Source organism: Equus przewalskii, chromosome 9 (genome assembly GCF_037783145.1).
Source record: "Equus przewalskii isolate Varuska chromosome 9, EquPr2, whole genome shotgun sequence".
In the NCBI taxonomy this organism is placed as follows: domain Eukaryota; kingdom Metazoa; phylum Chordata; class Mammalia; order Perissodactyla; family Equidae; genus Equus; species Equus przewalskii.
Genome location: NC_091839.1, coordinates 50,175,723 through 50,195,981, shown reverse-complemented (window position 1 = coordinate 50,195,981; position 20,259 = coordinate 50,175,723). Strand labels below are relative to the sequence as shown.

The window sequence follows — 20,259 nt, the reverse complement described above, 5'->3', positions numbered from 1 at the left end:
CAAGAGAGAACCTAAGCATAGGAACTTTGATTCTTATTTGGGGGAGAATTTGGCATTAGAGAATTGTTTACTCATGAAATTTTAGAACTGGAAGAAGGCACGTATTTAATTCTTTAAAACTTTCAATCAATTTATTTTACAGCCTAGGGAACTGAGATCCGGAGTACCTTGCTGTTTGAAAGTCCTCCTGTTGTTAAGAGGATGAGGCTTGAGTTAAGTGTTACTAAACCGACTCTATTCAAAGGAACACAAAATACCGCTTTGAAAGAATCCATTCTGTATCGATTCTTATTAAATTCTTATTAACTTTGTTTTATAGAGAATACAAGCTAGCATTCTAAAAGCATTCAACAACCCAACTACTAAAACAGCTGATGATGAAACTAGAAAAAAAGTCAAAGGTATGTTGAGTGTTTCACTGTTAGAACTTTCTTCTGCAAAAAGTGTTAAAAGTTTCTTTTCAGGGGAAAAAGAACTGAGCATTATGTGAACTTAATTCTCTAGAGTAGTGGCCGTAGAGGGAGGGTGTACTTAACTCCAATGGCTGCAAGATAGTCTAGTGGGTCATAGAAAGAAAACATTAGAATCTATGTGAATTTTTAACAGTAAAACTAAGGGAGACTCGAAGGGTTGTTGACAGTAGCAGCCTCATCTGGAAGTTCATTTTCGTCATAGTGTATCATCTTGAAGTTGACGTGTGCTTGGATAAGTGGATTTATGGATATTATCTAGCTTTAACTGGATAAAATGCTTAAGTGCTCCAAAGATGCCTGCAAAGAAGCCATTTATTGAAGAGAGTGCTAGTGAGTCAAGCTACGTGTCTACTTTACTCTTGGTGTTGACTCTTCATCAGCCAAAATATGAGGCAAAAGCCATGATTATCTAATCAAAGCTGGTCATTTATAATTATCAATATGTAATTGTGGGTTTACATCCTATGTTACTAGCGATTTACCTTGTCCTAAATGTATATTCTGCCTTGAGGTATTAACTAATGATAGTATGAAGTCATCATTTTTAGAAGACATTTAAATATAATATTTGTATTTTATTTTTTCTCTTTACTAACTTCTATTTTTTTGTAGTGTTATGTGTACATACTACATGTCTATAATTTATGAACAGTTATGCATCCATTGTGATTGTATCTGCCAAAACTTATGTACAGTTAAGTGTTCAAGATTTTAAAAAATGTAGATTCTCGACTCTCTGTTCTTTTGTTTTGAGATAGCGCCATCTAGTGCATACTTAGAATAACTGCCTGGGTTTTCTTTCACCTTTTTCCAGTTTTATCTTTTCTATTTTTAATTCCTTGTACGATTTTTCTTAATGAAACATCTTACTTTACCATAATTTATAAACATTTCTAATCACAATTAATAAATGTTTACTGATATATCCAGATGTAAGTCTGCCCTGTCATTCAGTGCTTCAAATAATGTTTTAAAATGATTGTATATGTTGTTTATATGAAATTTGAAGGTAGATACCCAAAAAAGATAGAAGTTTGAAGGAGGAGTGAGTAGGTTTGTTAATACATTTTTCCCCATGGTTTAATATGGAGAATTTCAAACTTCTATTAAAATAGAGAGAATCATACAATGAAGCCCCACGTACCCATTACCCCACCTAAACTACCTTCAGTTCATGCTGTATTATGTTTCGTCTGTCTCCTTCCAACCCTAGATTATTTTGAAGCAAATCATAGCCATAATTTCCTTTGATTTATAAACATTTTCCAAACAGAGTAATTTTAACCTTTTTAATATAACTGAGCAGTTATATATGTAACTATTATTTATTGCCATGTTAATTCTTTACACTAGGCTATGTTTACTTGTCTTTTACTGCTCTGTTGTTTCCATAGTTATGGTCCTGACATCTGTAGCCCTTACAGCATAACCTCCTTTCCCATCCCTCTATCCACCTTTAGGTTGGGCCCAGGGGCTTTAAAGGGTTAATGGGAGCAGTCGACGTGTGGTATGAATAGTGGCTGTTGCTCAACTTCTTTTACCTCTTAAGTTTAAGAAGAGTTTGTTATTTCTTGGAGACTACTGTAGTTGATAGTCACATTTTCTCTGCAGCATTGTAAAGGAGAAAGACATTATAACATCAGATAGTAAAATGTATTAAACGTGGTACTGAACGTCTGCCTTGTTCAGATTTCTTTTGAATCAACAGAAAAAAAGCACGTTACATTGTTAGGTTGATGGTTGACATGTTCTTTTGCATTTAAAAGTGTTATTTTTACAGCATATGGAAGAGAAGGTGTGAAAATGAACTTCATAGATCAGATCTTTGTTGGTGAATTAACTAGCACGGTCATGTGTGAAGAATGTGCAAATGTAGGTAACGTTAGAATTCACTTTAACGTGGAATAGATTACAATCACATTGTTTTTGTTTCCTTTCACATATAATCATCAGCAACTTTTATTTTTGTGACTGATCACAACATAATAGTTTTTGAAAGTCTTTTGAAAATAGATCCTTCAATCCTAGGAAGTAAATTTTTAAGTAAATATGTTACTTTGTTTTTCCTTTCAACATACCCGTGAAGTTCTTTTAGCCTATTTTAATATGCTTGAATGTGTTAGCTATTTGTTTGGATAGAAACGAAAGAGAAACTTCTGTGAAGAGAGTAACTATATTATGTAACTATATATTGCCCTGAAATGTAATTCCAATAGAACTAACTTAATATAGTAACATAATGTATGGTGATCTACCACTTTTCATTTAAAGTTTACATTTATATGACTTGTTGAAGATTTTTTTTTTAAGTAGACAACTCATCTTTGAATTTAATGATAATTTTTATTTTGAATGCTATCTTTAATAACAACTTAAAGTATATATAAATTTTTCTAGGTTTTCAATTGCTTTGTAAGGAATATTTCTGAAAGTGTATGGCTTAGAGTATGATGGGTTTAAACTTGTGTCAGATTTTAATCTGTGTCCATTTTCCTGTGCCAGATTGTGGAGTACCTTTCTATCCTCTCTAGTCCTATAAAGTCAGGATTATATATTATATCTTCTTCTAGCCTGTCATATTGAAGCACAGAATGTGTCAACATGTATGACTTAAATTTCTAGTATATTCAGCATAGACGATTTCTGTCTCACAAGCTAGAGAGTATCTTTTAAAACAGAATTATCCTAAAGAATCCACAAAATACAGTCAAGCTCTCTGACTTTTTTCATGGCTTTTTCTTAACATATCATATTTTATTTAATTTATGACACTAATTTCACCAAAAATATTTATAAATGTTTGTCTTTAATCAATTGTATTAAACACAGTTTATTTTGAAGTTACTTTTAATATTACAGGTTAGTCATATTGACAATATTATAAAATTCAAGTGGGTTGCGTTTATTGACGTTTTGGGATATCTTGTTTGGATGAACAATATGTGCTGCTATATCCAATTAAATCACTTTTTGTTCAGAAACATCTTTTGACTTAAAGTTTTAAGTTGCCTGGGAAGTTTGGTTTCTTTGAGACTTTACAAAACTACATTGTCTATATTATAATTCTAACTGAAGTTCTCAATGTTTTTTTTTTTTAAGATCTCCATGGTGAAAGATCCTTTTATTGATATTTCACTTCCTATAATAGAAGAAAGGGTAAGGAGAAAAAAGCTTCATAATAAATCTTTTGTGAAGGGCATTTATTTATTCATATATTTAGATATTTGTTGAGCATATTGTCAGATACCTGAGAGTCATTATTTTATATATATATAATTGAGTTTGTACAGTGTATTTGATATTGTGTTTGTGTATATGTACATAAAGTATGATATAGTTCTTATTCTTAAGGAATTTAAACTCTTATGCTTTATATTTTGAGAATTAATGGTAAGGAAATTATCTCTATATATTTCAGATGAGATAGAAATTTTAAAAAGTAGATGATATCCAGAATTTATTTCCTAAAAAAGTTTTGTGTTATGTACATGGCATCCATATAGGTTTCAAAACCTGTACTTTTGGGAAGAGTGAGTAAATATAGAAGTTTACAGGAGACAGATAATGGTCAGTACAGTGGCACTTCTACTATAGAACATACTCATCATCCCAGAGCCAACAAGAAGCATCCTTCATCTAAAGAGAAGGTAAGATTATGTGCCTTTGTGAGCATCTGTTATTTTAAACTTTTTATTCAGAAAAATTTCAGAACTATATCAAAAGTAGAGAAGATGTTTAATAAACTCCTCTGTACCAATTTCTCAGCTTCATAATTAGCTCCTGGCTGATCATGTTTTATCTGTATCTATCCCACATTCTCCCTCTCCCCATCATGGATTATTTTGAAATAAATCCCAAACATATCATATACTTCACTGTGTATCTCTAAAAAGATAAATACTCTTTTTAAAGACATAACCACAGTACCATTATCATACCTAAAAATATTAATAACGTCTTAATAGCACCACCATCCAGTCATAATTTACATTTCTGCAGTTGTCTCATAAATATTTGGTTTTTGTTTTTGCTTTTTAAATTGTGTTTGAATTCAGGATCTAAAAAAGATCTATAGATTGCAGTTGATTGCCATGTCTCTTAAATCTTTTAATCTACAGATTCCCCCTCCCCCTTCTTTTTTCCTTTGCAATTTATTTGTTGAAGAAATTATTTTTTTTCAGCCATTTCTCAAATTGCCACATTCAATAGTAATTCATTTTGCTATTGCATCCACATGTTGTTAACAGGTGCCTCTGTCTGCTTTATTTTGTCTCTAAGTTAATTAGATCTAGAGGCCTAATTAGGTTTAAGTTTGATTATTTATTTAACTTTTGGCAAGAAACTTTTCAAGTAGTGGTGTATACTTCCATCAGGGAGGTGTGTGTCATATTGGGTCTCTCTCTTTCCGTGATGTTAGCAGCCATCAATGACCGTTGTCTAGACCCATTATTTCACTAGGGACATACATGGTTGTTGAATTATCCCATATAAATTTAGAGAAATCAATCTGAATTTGCACGTCATTTAAAAAAGCTTTTACATGACATGATGTATGCTAACATGGTAAATTGATATGGTATTAGATTTAACTTATTCTGTTAGAAGGTTCTTTAAGTGGCAAGACTACAGAGAATGTGTGGAGGTTCACACTTGAAAAGCCTCCCGCACAGCGCTGTTCCACAAAAGTCCTTTTACCGTCTCCACAAATCGGTAACCACTATTGTTGGTTTCTTGTGTAAAGGTTTACTTTTAAATTAGGACTATTCGCTAGTTATCTTCTGATGATTGTAGTTCAGTTAGATTTAGGAAATGGATTTCAGAGGTACTAGAAATATATTTGTTTAATAATTGTGGAACATTTAAATAGGACATTGGCATTTATTTTCAGTAAGGTCACGAGATTCTTTTCTCTGAAAACACTGTCAACTTACAGAATCAACTAATTCATGGCAGAAAACATATAAGAAAATTGTCATCTGGAGAAGATAAAGCTGTTGACATCCACTGGAAAAATGAAAACCTTGAAATGGATGGGGATTCTTCAGTGCTGGCAAGCATCGCAAATACTGAATCAACTCTGACTGGAAGCCCTACCGATGGCAGTGAAAAGGAAGCCAGCCATTCTGAAAGTAGTGTTGATGCTGACAGTGAAGCTTCAGAATCTGAAAGTGCTACTAAGCAGACTGTGTTGTTGAGATCCACTGGTGGATACACGGTGCACGCAATGGGACACCTTCACCATGTGTCCACAAGTGAACCACCCACCAGGGAGACTGACAGGGGTCATGAGGGAGTGGCGGAAGCTATGGCTGAACTTCGTTTGAGCAGCACTGTAACTGGCGATAGAGATTTTGAAAAGGAAAATCAGCCACTAAATGTTTCAAATAATTTATGTTTTTCAGAGGGGAAGCATATGGTGTCTCACAGCCCCCAAAATGCTTTTCAGACCCTCTCTCAGAGTTATATAACTACTTCTAAAGAATGTTCAGTTCAGTCCTGTCTCTACCAGTTTACGTCTATGGAATTACTAATGGGAAATAATAAGCTTCTATGTGAGAATTGCACTCTCACAAAGAAACAGAAGTATCAAAAGGAAAGCAGTTCTGCAGGTAAATATTAGCTTAATTTTTTTTCTTTTTTTTTAGTTTTCAATATTCAAGGATTATCTAATAGTCAGTGACTAGTGCATTATAGATCCCAAGTAGAGGAACCTAAGAACCTTGTCTCCATGCTTGAGCTGTTTGGAGTTACAGATTGTCTCATTCATATTTGTACCTCAGCACTGAAGACACTGACTGGACAGAGTAAATTTTCAATAGATTTTTGCTGAAATAAATTGAATAACAGGAAGTATCCATCTCTGCCTTGAAAATGCAAATCCACATAATCTTATTTCAGGGGACTAACTCTCTGAGATCTTTTCAGAAGAAATTTCCCCAAAACTTAACAGTGGTATCAACTAGTGATATTAATGATGAAATTAATGTGCTTACAAATCTCACCAATTTAGTGTAAAGTCATATCATAAGTTATAAGTTTGAAGATTTTAAATAATTCTTTGCTGTAAAGCTAATATAGTAACTATATTTAGTTGACCAGAGAAAAGTGGAAAAAAGAGGGTTTGTCAAGTAAGAAATTTTCAGTGGACCACTAGTCTTGATTAAATCAAGAGAATACTCTGATTCTTAGTGCCTGATTGTTTCAAAATGTAGATTTTATTATTATTCAGGTATGGTGAGGCCAACAGATCAGGAGACAACTGCCACTGAAAAGATACTTTGTTACTCACAGTTCCTAGGAGGAGGGGGCCACTAAGCAATGCCATGCAGGGCCACATGGGGAAGCACCAGGATTGGTCAAGAGGCAGAGGGAGCTGCAGGGGCGGGGGGCGGGGGGGCGGGGAGAACGTGGGCAAGAGCCTTTACTGTGGTTTCCAAGGGAAGGAATGGTCAAGGCAGGGTAAACAGGTTTAGGATTGACTAGTTTCGAATAATTTCAGTGGGCTCTGGGGTATAGGGGCAGTCTCTAGTTGTCTGGTACCTGGCCCGGGTGTGGTTAGGGCAGGTGGATAGTGGCCTAGAGTATAAGAGCCCAAGAAAGGAGGTGGCTGGGGTATGGGCTTTGAATTGGTTGGTTTGCATATGAAAGGCACACTTAAGTTGTTTACTGTCTCGGAATTAGCTAGCCCTGGGAGAGGCTGGCCCTCCAGTGTTAGCAGAGCCCCAGATGTCAAAGCATCAGACTAAAGACATGCTTAATACACTAGTAATTAAAGAAATGTCTAGATGGGAGAAGAAAGAAATACCAACTTACGTTAATCTAAGTTAAATATGCAATTGGCCATATTCAAATCCTATCACAAGTCCTTTGTAACAACTTTTTATTGAAATGCCCCATTATTTTCATAATATGTGATCTCCTTTCACTGCAGTGAGTAATGACCCAATTTTTTCAACTACAAGTATGTTTCTGGTGGTCTTTGACTGGAGGGCATTGACATAAGTCACTACTAGTCCATCTGCTTTCCAGCTTCCAAAATTTACTTGCAAGTGTCACCTCCCCTGTTTTCTGTCCTTCTAAATGTGTGCCTTTTTTAAAAATCCCTTTCATTTCAGTGGGCTTTTGGAAAGGAGTAGAGGCACCCTGTAACCAGAAATCTGATTTCTTTAACTTTTCAAAAATGTGGTATGACACTTTTATGTAAATGTTTACTATATTTTATGGTAGATAATGTATAAAATGGAATTTTACAAGTAAATGTATTTTGTATTTTATGCAGAAAAGAAAGCAGAAGGGGTTTATACAAATGCCAGGAAGCAGTTGCTCATTTCTGCTGTTCCAGCTATCCTAATTCTCCACCTTAAAAGATTCCACCAGGTGAAAGTCCCTGTTGTAGCACTGTAGTAATTTTCATCATAGGTTTTACAGAGCCCTAGATCTTGTAAAATTCTGTCAAGGATTAGATAGTAATTTATTGAATTTAAAAATTTATTATTTACTGCCTTTTCAGCTGTAACAGTTTACAAGACTTTTCTAATTAAATTGTCTAATTCACAATATTTGAAGATTAAGGTGGAAGGAACCCACGTAGGGTGTGTGTGTGTCTGTGTATATGAATGGAAAATAAGACTTATTAAGAATCCTTATTTAGAAGCAGGGAAAGAGCAAAGTACACATAGCTTTCTGAGCTCTCAGGATCCTGATGAGAGGAGTGCATGGGCTGGGCATGGTTGGCTAGGATTAAATGCAGAAAGGGTTGCAAAGCAGGCCCCACCCCTATAGGACTCTACAATGGGAGGGAACCTAAATATTTTTAATGTGACAGGTTTTTCTACAATTATTTATAGGTTTTGTTTTTTTTAAGGTATGCTTTTTGGTGAGGAAGATTGGCCCTGAGCTAACATCTGTTGCCAGTCTTCCTCTTTATCTTTCTCCCTAAAGCCCCAGTAGATAGCTGTATATCCTAATTGTAGGTAATTCTAGTTCTTCTATGTGGGATGCTGCCACAGCATGACTTGATAAGTGCTGTGTAGGTCCCTGCCCAAAATCCAAACCAGTGAACCCTGGGCCACCAAAGTGGAGCACCTGGGCTTAACCACTATGCCACCAGGCTGGCCCCATATTTATAGTTTTCTTTTTCTTTCTTTCTTTCTTTTTTTTTTTTTTTGAGGAAGATTAGCCCTGAGCTAACATCTGCTGCCAATTATCCTCTTTTTGCTGAGGAAGACTGGCTCTGAGCTAACATCTATGCCCATCTTCCTCTATTTTATGTGGGACCTCTGCCACAGCAGCTTGACAAGTGGTATGTAGGTCTGCAGCTGGGATCTGAACCAGTGAACCCTGGGCTGCCGAAGTGAAACATGCAAACTTAACCGCTGTACCACTGGGCTAGACCCCTCCATATTTATAGTTTTAATCCAATGCCTTATCTCATCTTTTTCTTTTCTTCCCCAAAGCCCCAGCACATAGTTGTATATCCTAGTTGTAAGTCATTCTAGTTCTTCTATATGGGATGCCACCACAGCATGGCTTGATGAGCAGTGTGTAGGTCCACACCCAGCATCCGAACCGACGAACCCCAGGCTGCTGAAGCAGAGTGTGTGAACTTAACTACTGGGCAATAGGGCTGGCCCCTCCATTTTTTTTTTTTTTTTTTGCATTTGATAAAATGATTTTAAAGTTTCTCTTGGAATAATGAATAAGTGAAAATATCAAAACATTTTTGAAAAAGAAGTGGTGATTTTTTGATACCAGTTTTAAACTAAAACTATAATAATTAAAACAGTATGGTCAGAATTGTTTATAAATAAAATAGCGTAATTTAAAGCTCTTTATGGTAAAGGAAGAATCTCAAATCAGTTGGGAAGGGAGCTGGATTATTCAGTAAAGGACTTAGAAAAAATAGCTGTTTGAGGAAATAAAAATTTAGAGCTTCCCTTTATACTATGTATCAATACTATTTTCAGATAATTTTTTTAATTGTCTGAAACATTATCAAAAGACCAGAAGAAGACTTCAATGAATGTTAACCTGACCTCTGTGTGGAAAGTTTTCTAAATATAAAACCCGTGAAAGAAATCTTAAGGGAAGATTGAGAGCTTTGGTTATATATCTGCAATATTTCATGTGGGCCACAGATAGGCAGGAAGAGATTTTTCTCTACACCCCCATCCCTGTCCACAGAAAGATTAGATTAAGTTCTTGAGTTTCTATCACCACGGTTATAGAAACTCGGGAATGAAAAGGGCACGGAGAGTAGAAGCAGATGTATCCTGTCTCATTACATCAGAATGTCTAATGGAAGCTGTATGCCTGCAGTGACTCTGTGTGAACAAGATAGGGTCACGCCAGATCTGAGAAACTAATTCCATGATGTACCACAGTTATTTTGTATTTGGTACTTGCATCCCTATTTAGGAACAACTTACAGGAAGAATGAATGCCCTTAAAGGGAAATATTTACAGACATTTTGATCCCGTCTTGCTCTCAAGCTAATGTAATGTCAGCAAAGCCACATTCTCATTCCCAGGGACTTGGAATTATAGGGAGCAGAGTCTCTAAGCAATGTCTCTACTTCTAGTTTTTTAGTGTCCCTTATTTCTCTATAGTAACTTTGGAGCTGTATATCAGAAACATCTACAACACTGAAAAGCAAATCTCAAACAGGCTAGAGATCTTTGTCATGAGTACAGTAAATGATTAATATCCTAAATATGTAAAGAGCTCTCAAAGATCAATAATAAAAATATCAAGACCCTAATAGTAAAATCGTAAAGAACATGCATTGACAATTCATAGAAGAAGTAAAAATTCCAAGAAAGTATGAAAAAAAGTCCATCCTTTCCAGCAAAACAAATGCAAAATAAAATGACAGTGAGATTCCTTTTCTAACCTGTCCAAATTGGCAGAGATCCGGTAGTGTTGATAAGGATGAAATGAAATATAGGCATTCTCATGTGCCAGCAGTGGGAGTGTAAGTTGGTAACGCCTAGGAAGTAATTTAATAATATATATCAAGAACATTAAGTGATGTTTTGAATAAAACATTTTTGAAGACAAGTAATTCCTTTTGGCTAATTCCACTTCTAAGAACCTATTGCAAGGAAATAGAGATATACACAAAAATGTGTATCCCAGTCATTGTAGATTACGTCAGATGTGAGGCCTAGTGTAAGTGTCCAATGTGCCGGACATCAGATTTATATTTTAATGACATGGGGAAAATACTTAGGATATATCATTCAGTTAAAAGAAAAAGAAAAAAAAGTCAGGAGACTGCACATGACCAAATATAAGGCAAGATATTTTCCAAAAATGATCGCCTAGAAAAAGAGATTCATCTTAAATTAAAGCCCATTATGAAGTCTCTACTGTTATGGCATAATTTCTCAACAGCAAAGTCCTGTTTGGGGAGAACGCATTGGCCTGAAATGACCTCACACAGTGCTGATGCTGGATGCTTATAGAGAAAAAAGGAGGCAGACTAATCAAATACAGATCAAATAACTATTCCAGGGAGATGACCTCATCATTTCATGTCAGATAGCCTTCTAAAGATCACTTGGAAAAACAAATCAGTGGTTGGGTATATTTTGGTCAAAAAATAAGGTTTTTTTCTTTAAAGAAAGATAAGAAATAGGCAACAGATCTACAGTAAAATTATGTGATTGGTAAGCAAATGAAAAGACTAGTCATTGAAGTAAGTCATGAAAGCCTCGCATGAAAGGTTGTATCTATTCGTTTTTGTATAGCGAACAGTTCAGATTTAAGTATCTTCTCATTCCAATAGAGTCCTTTTCTGTTTGTGGGTTTCCTATCCAATAACTTTATAGTCTGTCAGCTAGTTTTTATTATCATTACGTAGTGCAAAGTGTACATTTTTCAAGGTCTGCCTTTGGAAATTAAAAATAGAGAAAGAAGTAGAGCTTATTTAGAAGCATACTAAAACATGAGGTTTCATTTTGATTTATAATACATAGCATTTACTTTTATTGATAAAATGATTTGAGTGTTCAGGCTTTTTTCTTTTTAATGAATGAATATCATTGAATTTTAGAACTGAAAAGGACCTAATCTAATTCATGCAGCCCACTTTCTGCCTTGATCTAGATGAGTTTGCCTCGAGTTAACTGTTACTCAGTCATTGAGTCAGGCCTAGAACACCAGGTTCCTGACTCTTTAGTTGAATCTATTTTCATGATAATATGTGTGTCAGTAGCTTAGCTTTTATCACATTGACTTTATTTTTACCTAACTGTTGAAAAGCCACAGTGAAGGTGATTATTATCATATTGTTTGTGGTAAAAATGCCTGTGTAAATGAATGATCTTTGAAATAATAGTTTATGAAACCTAATTAAAAACTTAGTCATATATCAGTTTTGGACTATTCATTAGTCATGTTTTGATATCTATGAAAAAATTAACTTTTAGGATTCCTCTCTTGGTTTTAACTGACAAACATGATTTAAATTAATTGTTGCATTGAAAAATTTTGTTTTGGTCTTTTTAAGGCTGGCTTGAGTCTTCGCAAAGTAAACAGACATGTAGATTTTCCACTGATGCTTGATTTAGCACCATTCTGTTCTGCCACTTGTAAGGTACAGTATATTATTAAGATATTTGACCTGCAAATAATATGCTTAAAAGTATCCTGTGTATTGTTTATTAGGCCATGCTTTTCTTTCTTTAAATAAGCTTCTCTTCTGAAAGGGAATTTTATAGTTAGTGAAGTTAAATCAGTAACGTGGAACATTTGACACACTGAATATGACTTTTGTCCTTTGGGAGACAGAGTAAAGAAAAGTTGAACAGATGTGTAAAGTATGAGGCATGGTGGTCATCAGAGCTGCTTGTAAATGCTACTAGAAGCAGATAGTTGCTGAGAGAGGTAAGCAGATTTTGTGCCCTCTCCTGTTCCTTGTAAATGATGTTCCTAATTAGCAGTAGTTTTAGCATTTATAGAGTTATTTATCTTTTGCAAATCAATATGCTAGTGCATTGTTTTTCTTGCCATTTCCTGTACACTACTGAGAACAGTGCATTTGTCAGCTGAGGATGATACTTTAAAATTGCTAATACTTTCATAATTAGGTATAGAAAGCAGACTGGTTTATAATTGCTTATACTTACATGTAAGAACTGTGTGGGTGAAATCAATGACCTTGTCCTTCTTGAGAGAACCAAACAGTTATGGGATAACATATTGTCCTGTTCATGATTCCTTGTTAGCAGTCTGGGTTTTGTGGTATTAATAGAATGCTTATTGAACTTAATATTTTCAATCCATTGATCAGTCAAAACAAAAATATCTTAAATCCAGGGCTGACCCTGTGGCCTGGTGGTTAGATTACTGTGCTCCACTTTGGCATCCTAATTTGGGACCCAGGGCCTGGACCTTCACCACTGGTTGGTGGCCATGCTGTGGTGGCAACCCACATACAAAATAGAGGAAGACTGGCACAGATGGTAGCTCAGGGCGAATCTTCCTCAAGCAGAAAGAGGAAGATTGGCAACAGATATTAGCTCAGAGTGGATCTGCCTCAGAAAAAAAAAAACCCAGAAAAACTTAAATGCAATTTGTCAGTGAATCCAGTTCATCTGCTGTGGAATACCAGCAATATCTGTCAATTGTTAATACTCAGTATTCATATAATTTGATATTGTGGTAAACAAAATGTAATTTAACAAGCTCTGTATTAAATTTATGAAAACATATTTTTTAAATTATGTATTATGGAGAATTTCCAACATACACAAAAGTAGACCAGTGCAATGATACCCTTCACCCATCACCTAGCCCTAAAACCTTAGATACATGGCCAGTTCTGCGCCATCCACATGCTCATCTACTTCCTCCTCCCATATTACTTTGAAACAAATATCGGACATAATTTCATTCATAAATATTTCTCTGTGAATCTCTAAAAGATAAGAAGCGCTCCCCTCCTTTTTTTTAATATAACCACAATACCACTTTCACACTAAAAAAATTAAGAATTCTTTCATATCATCTAGTTTATGTATTTCCAATTGTCTCATAAATGAAGTTTTTAAAATGAATTAATATCCAAGTAAGGGCTATACATTATGATTGGACAATGTCTCCTTTAATATATGGTTCCCCTCTCCCATCTCTCCCCCTTTGCAGTTTATTTGTTGAAGAAACTGGGTCATCTTTCTGGTAGTTTCCCATAGTTTAGATTTTGGTGATTTTTCCTCTATCCTGTTTATTTCCTACAAATAGGTAGTTGGATCTAGAGAGGCTTGAAGAGATTCAGGTTTGGTATTCCTTTTTTTTTTTTTTTTTTTTTTCTCCTGGTAAGGCTGTTTCATAGGGACTGTTCTGTTCTTTCATCAGGTGCCATATAATGCCAATTATCTTTTTGTGATATTAGCCACCAGTGGTACTCAATGCGAGATCTGTGAGTTCATTAAGAATTACAGGGTAATGATATTCTATCCCTGTCATTCCTTCTTCATTTTTTAGCTAGAATATTTCTACATAAAGAGAAATTCCTTTCATCTATTTAGTTATCTTATGGTATATAGTTCTTATAGAAAAGGTGGAATAAATGCTCTATGCTTTCCCTGCCTCCCTTTTAAACCAGTTTTAAGAATAATGAATTAATTCACTAGCATCCTCAAACTCTGATCAATTAATTTATCATTATGAATTCATGGATTTAAACACATTAGATATGTTTCAATTTATTACACTTTTCTTTTTATTCATGCTCTTAATATATCAGTCTAATGGGTCCATAGTTGGCAATTGAAAGCCTTGTCAGTTGGGCTCCTGGGTTAAATTTTAAATGTAAATTTTTAAAATTTTGTTTAACACTTACATTTGAGTTTGGAACTACATATTTTATGTATCAAATGTACAATACAAGATAAATTCAGACAAGTGTAGCTTTTCTCCATATCCATTCTGTTTTTCTCTCTCCTTCTAAATAACCTTTTAAAAAAACTGGTTTCTTCTGTTATTTTTTAAAATATAAGCAGACAGGTATGTATATATACATCTCCCCTCTTAAATAATCATAGCTTCCAATGCCTACCCTTTTTTCTATCTTATTCTTAACATTATATCCTGGAGATTATTTCATAGCAGTATTTAGAAGCTCTCCATTTTTCAAGCAGTATAATACTCTGTTATATGGATGTTTCAGAGTTTATTCAACCAGTCCCCAGTTTATGAACATTTGGGTCTATTCCAGTTTTTTGATATTATAAATAATTCTACAATTAGTACTGTGTGGTGCATGTCTTTTTACATTTTGTTCATATACCTGTGAGATAGACTCCTAGAAACAGGATTGATAAATCTAAGGGTAATACATATATGACTTAGCTAGATAACATGAGATATCCCTCCACAGGGGCTACGCCCCTTTGCATTCCCACATGCAATGTATATGAGTACTCTTTTCCCCACAGCTCAGCCAAGAGAACACTGTCAAGCTTTTGCATTTTCCCAGTCCAATACATTGGAAGAGTATCTCAGTGTAGTTTGAATATGCATTTCTGTTATTTTAAGCAGGATGTACATTTGACTTAATTTTCCTTACAATAGTATTTCACTCAATATTACTAATTTGGGTTTTTTCTTTGTCTCAAAGAATGTAAATGTGGGAGATAAAGTTCTCTATGGTCTCTATGGTGTAGTGGAACATAGCGGCTCGATGAGAGGAGGCCACTACACCGCTTACGTGAAAGTGAGGACACCCTCCAGGAGATTATTGGAACATATCACTGGGAAGAGAAATGTACCTGGTATGCCATCCTAATTTTGTTTTATTTTTAAAAACGAATTTATTCTTCCTTTTCTGGAAGAGGTAAATTATTTCATGGATACCTCAAGTGGATTCACTTGTTGATGTCAAGTGAGAAATACCTTTAAGAGTACTTAGGTCATCTCAGAGAATCTTAAATATCATAAGACTGTCCCTTCTAGGTGATGTGAAGTGACACACAGTTTTTCAAGATATTAAGTCCTTGTTTATTGCAGTGGAGTAGCATTTTATTTACCAATACCAAAAGTTTTTGAAGATATACCAGGTCCTCAGAATAGACTTGGAGTTGAAAATTTGCTGACTTTGCTTATAGACTAGCAAACTAACTTTATTTTTTCCTTTTCTTTTAGTGAAAATGATTCTTTTCCTTGAACAAATATTTACAAGGCTATCTAATTTTTCACTAGATATTTAAAGTAAAATGATACTAGTACTAATGCTTTGAAAGATTAGTTCATTTAGGTAGGTGTTTAACCCAAGAAGAAACAGACTTATACAATAACATCTGGCACTAGATAAATATAGTTTGTGATGAATATGTTGTTTAAGAACATACTTATAAAATTTTACTTCTTTCTGTTTTGTTAGGTTTGAAAGAACCTGATAGTGAGTCGGCAGGCCAGTGGGTCCATGTTAGTGATACTTATGTGCAGGTGGTTCCAGAATCAAGAGCACTTAGTGCACAAGCGTACCTTCTTTTTTATGAAAGAATATTATAATGATTTGTTAATTATTCATGGTAATGATTATTTAGATCACTTTTATTTAAATGCTGCAGTGGTAACCATAATATGCAATGTGCCTTCGTAGTCTTTTCTCTTCTGTAGGAATAGCATGTCCCTCAAATGCTCCTGAACATTTTTACCATTTTGGTAAATGCTTTTAAAGTAAATTAAATTTACTGAGTGCTTTCAAATGTATATTCTTAAACTAAATGTAAACACATGTTTTTAAAAAATTATTTATCCCTGGAAAAACTAGAATTTACAGCAGTAGAGGAAATTCTTTTATGATGTGGCTTATTATTACAAGCATTCAGAAATGATGCTGACTAAATCAAATGGTTCCTTAAAACAGTGTTTCCCAAACGTGAGTCACATACCACCTTTCTGATCTCATATACATGTATGTATACCTCCTGTGCCATTGTTTACTTATTGTTTTTAACCTTATTTTTTAGCCTTATTTTTTTAACCATAGGCTTGTTTTGAGTATATTCCACATTTTATCTGCTAGTTATATTTTTTCTAATAAATATATAAGTATTAAAAATAAATTGTTCATCTATGTAGCACTCCACTTAAAAAATCATCTCAGGGCTATCCAGTGGTAGACGTGCACTGCTGTGTGGGAAACATTGCTATAACATGTATTTACACAATTGGCATAGTGACCTTGTCTTGTTTTGTATGATTCAACCATATAAAAAGACACCACTGTAACTTCAGTAATACAGGTTTACAAATATTATATTGATTAGCTTATTGCTTTGAGGTTTTGAGAACTAGAAAAATATTGAAATACTTCATCAACATATTATTTACAGCCTATTCTTGGTGGAGTTGAGGATAATTTGCAAATGATTAGCCAAGGTCAAAATATAGTGATAGAGAATTGTAACATGCAGAATTGGTAAGTAGAAGTTGTTCATCCCTATGGGACCATAGGGTATTTTGAGATATAAATTACCAAATTATATTTGTAAATGTTATAGAATTATATTCTAATTATACTTAACAGGGAAAGATAATACATTTTCTAGTTCAGTAGGTCAGTAAATGTTAATCATGTTTTCGGGGTTTTGAGATCACTTTTTCTTTGTCTTCATCAAGCAGTATTAATAAGTTCAAGTGAGTTTAGATTTTATTTTAGGGGCATAAAGTTGGCATTTCTGATTTTCTTTTTAAAGAATTAAATACTAGCAAAAATATGATATCTTTTACTGCTAGAATACAAATTATTAAGCTGCCAAAACTTGGCATGAAAATATTACTACTACTTAGGCTTAAATTTAAAAAAAATAATGGCTACTTCAGTGTCACATTATTGAATCAAAACATGTAACTGCAAGGTTCAAGCATCCTAATCATTAGTTCCAACTAAAGACACTAAAGGCAGATACTGGCTACGTGCCTAGTCCCAGTTCATTCTCTGGGGAAGGAAGGGTAAGAAGCGTGGCTGAAGACAATGTGTGGAAATATTTAACCTTCTTAACACACATGTATATACAACATTTTCAAGGTTACCAGTGCTGCCTTTTGATATGTGAATAAATGGAATTGTGATGAGTGTTAAAAAAGGTAATAACATACAAAATGCAGAGCTTAAAAATATCATTGCACAAATTCTGTTTTTAAGCTGTTGAAATTTCAATAGTAGTATTTTTCTTGATTTTTAACAGTGAAATGATGGAGACACATATCTGTGTAAGTTAATCTGCAAACTCAGGTTTTGTCCTGTGAAAGGTAATTTAAAGTGTTTAATTGTAATCTATTAACACTGAAATTTTCAGTACCAGAGCAGTGAATCTTTTTGAAAAATACTAGTTAAATCTCTTTATTCAAGTCAGACTTCTTGGTAATGACAATTACCGTCCCCTCTCACAACTGTAAATATTACGTCACCTCATTTCTCTCCTAGATAAGATACTATTAAAAGGCATGCACTTTTCACTGGATGGTCACCTGCTTCTTGTTTCATTGATAGATAGATGAAAGAAAGAAAGAGAGAAAGAGAAAGAGGGAAGGGAAGAAAAAAGGAAGGGAAAGAAACAAGAGTATTCTTTTCTGTTGCCTCTTGGCTTATGCTTTACACAGTTATAGTCAGAGACGGCGAGTGATAGTGAGGGCAAGAATCAAGGAAAGTGCCTAGGTCCTCTTTTCACTGATCAGATGCCAGGAAAGGCACCAGTGCTATAGTTATCAAATAGGACATCTTTTAAGCTTTATTCTGAGTACCAGTTAAGAGTGATTTTTTGTTGAGTGAGTGACACATTGTAGCTCCAGATCATTACCTCAGTGCTCAAGGACTGCAGTAGTTTTTATGCTCAACTTCACATTTTCTCATTAAGTCTATATTTATTGAATACCTGCTAAGGGTCAGGCACTATGCTGACATTATTTTAACATGTTTTAAAATGGAGAGGCCTATATAAGTTTTAGACATTATACCAGAAGTAACATGCAAATAAGATACTTTTATTTTCATTTCCACAATGTTAAATGAGCTAATTCTGAAATCTGGTTTTTTTTATGGCCTAGAGTTTATGAATGCTTTTCCATGTCTTCTGGTAATGGAATAAATTTGATTTTTTGGATGCCTAAGAGTTTCCTAAGATAGCTTTCTCTATTACAATAGAGAAAGCATGTTAAGTTACACATGGTCTGCATTTAAATTTTTGTTTTTGACTATTTCCAAAGCACATTTGCAGGGGTACTAAATTGTGAAGCTACTGTAATAACAGTAGTTTCCAGATGACCTCAGGAAACAGGATGAACAGATGAGAATGTTTACAGATCCTCAAAACAACTACATAGTGTTTAGCCAAATGAATTTAAGAAGTAAAACAGAGAAGTTTCTCTAGCTTTATTTAGAAACTGGTTTACAGGGTATGTCTAACCCCAGTTTCCTAGTTTTTCCATATTTAAAATGGTAAAATTTTATTATGTGCCAATTATGTGAATATTTTTGACATATCCAATGTATGTCTATGTTTAAGATTTTGTCATTTAATGTCTTTAAAACTGATGTGAATACCACCTTTTTGGGAGGCCAAGGAGAATGGTTCTTGCTGTCAGTTCTAAGAGCAGTTGATACTTGTTTTCTTGTTTTAAATGTGCCAACAGAACTATTTTACTATAATATATTTAAAAGCTCTTAGCTTGCATGTGTGATGATTTTAGCCAGTGATTTTATACAATAACTGAAAAAATTTTCTCAAAATTAAGCTGTGAAATGTTTCAACTTCATATAATTTTTGTAGTACAAAAGAATATCCTGCCTACTCTTCTTAAATTCATATTCATAATTTATTTGCATGTTAGCTGATCAAATAAGCCTAAACCAAATATGTTATGTGCAATAAAATAAAGCCTTTATATATATCTAGAATATTAAGAAAGACTATTTTTAGATATTTAAAATGTTTTGGTCCATGTAGAAATCATCAAATCTGTTTAAAAGATAGATGACTATATTTTTAATTTTGAGTAACATTGGTTATCATTCCTACTGTTTTATCTTTACTTTTTATTGCAGTGTTTTTAGAAAATAGCTATGTAACTTATTGAGCATTATTTTGATATTACTGTATAAACATGCATAATAAATATTAAATTCTTATTTATGTTTCAGCACTGGTCCTGGAGTTTTTGCAATGCACATTATTAACAGAATATTTCATCTATCAACAGTGTATTTGTTTACTTAGCTATATTCAAAATATCCTTCATATTTTAGAAATTCATTATTTCAGAACAAAAATCTTATTATGGGCCACTTTCACTCAGATTTCAGTATCTACGAAGGATGTGTCTTCATCCTTTCAGATGTGTCTCAAAATGTTCTAGTTATTTAGGCAGGATAATTTATTAGGAAATATTTTGTTTACCTGTTTGTTTCTATTTACCCTCTTTTGGATCATGAAGCTCCTTGAGGTTATGATTAAAGTTATAGACCATGTTTCATTTGTTCAATAATGTGATAAGTATTTATTGAATACCTGCTGTGTAGGTAGGTAAGCATTGGGGATACAGCACTGAAGACAGAAATCTCTTTAAGAAGTGAGGAAATAGACATTCTAAGAAGTGAAGAGTAAGGAAAAGATGTATCAAATGGTAAATGATATGGAGAGAAATCAAGGAACATAACCCACAGAGCCATATAGGAATTAAGGTCCGGGGATGAGGGATGTTCTAGGGATAAAAGGTGTCATGATATTAATCCCGATAGTCCCAAAGGGAAGCTATGAGTGTTGGGGAAAGAGGAAA

At 34.0% G+C, this 20,259-nt stretch overlaps 1 protein-coding gene across 8 annotated transcripts in view; it reads left to right on the top strand.

Annotated features, from left to right (window-relative positions):
• USP45 (ubiquitin specific peptidase 45) overlaps positions 1–19,623 on the top strand; it is a 65,585-nt gene extending 45,962 nt beyond the window's left edge. For 5 of the 8 annotated variants that reach the window (XM_008519415.2, XM_070556736.1, XM_070556739.1 and 2 more), the window contains exons 10-18: positions 320–401; positions 2,254–2,345; positions 3,573–3,629; positions 3,977–4,120; positions 5,407–6,082; positions 7,753–7,850; positions 11,987–12,073; positions 15,098–15,251; positions 15,860–19,623. In XM_008519415.2, the coding sequence (XP_008517637.1) occupies positions 320–401; positions 2,254–2,345; positions 3,573–3,629; positions 3,977–4,120; positions 5,407–6,082; positions 7,753–7,850; positions 11,987–12,073; positions 15,098–15,251; positions 15,860–15,990 (1,521 nt within the window). In that variant the 3' untranslated portion in view covers positions 15,991–19,623. Of the gene's footprint in view, positions 1–142; positions 402–2,253; positions 2,346–3,572; positions 3,630–3,976; positions 4,121–5,406; positions 6,083–7,752; positions 7,851–11,986; positions 12,074–12,267; positions 12,364–15,097; positions 15,252–15,859 lie in introns of those variants that run through there. The other 3 variants (XR_011522001.1, XR_011522002.1, XM_070556740.1) reach the window with 3 other exon arrangements.
• Positions 19,624–20,259: the final 636 nt, after the last annotated feature.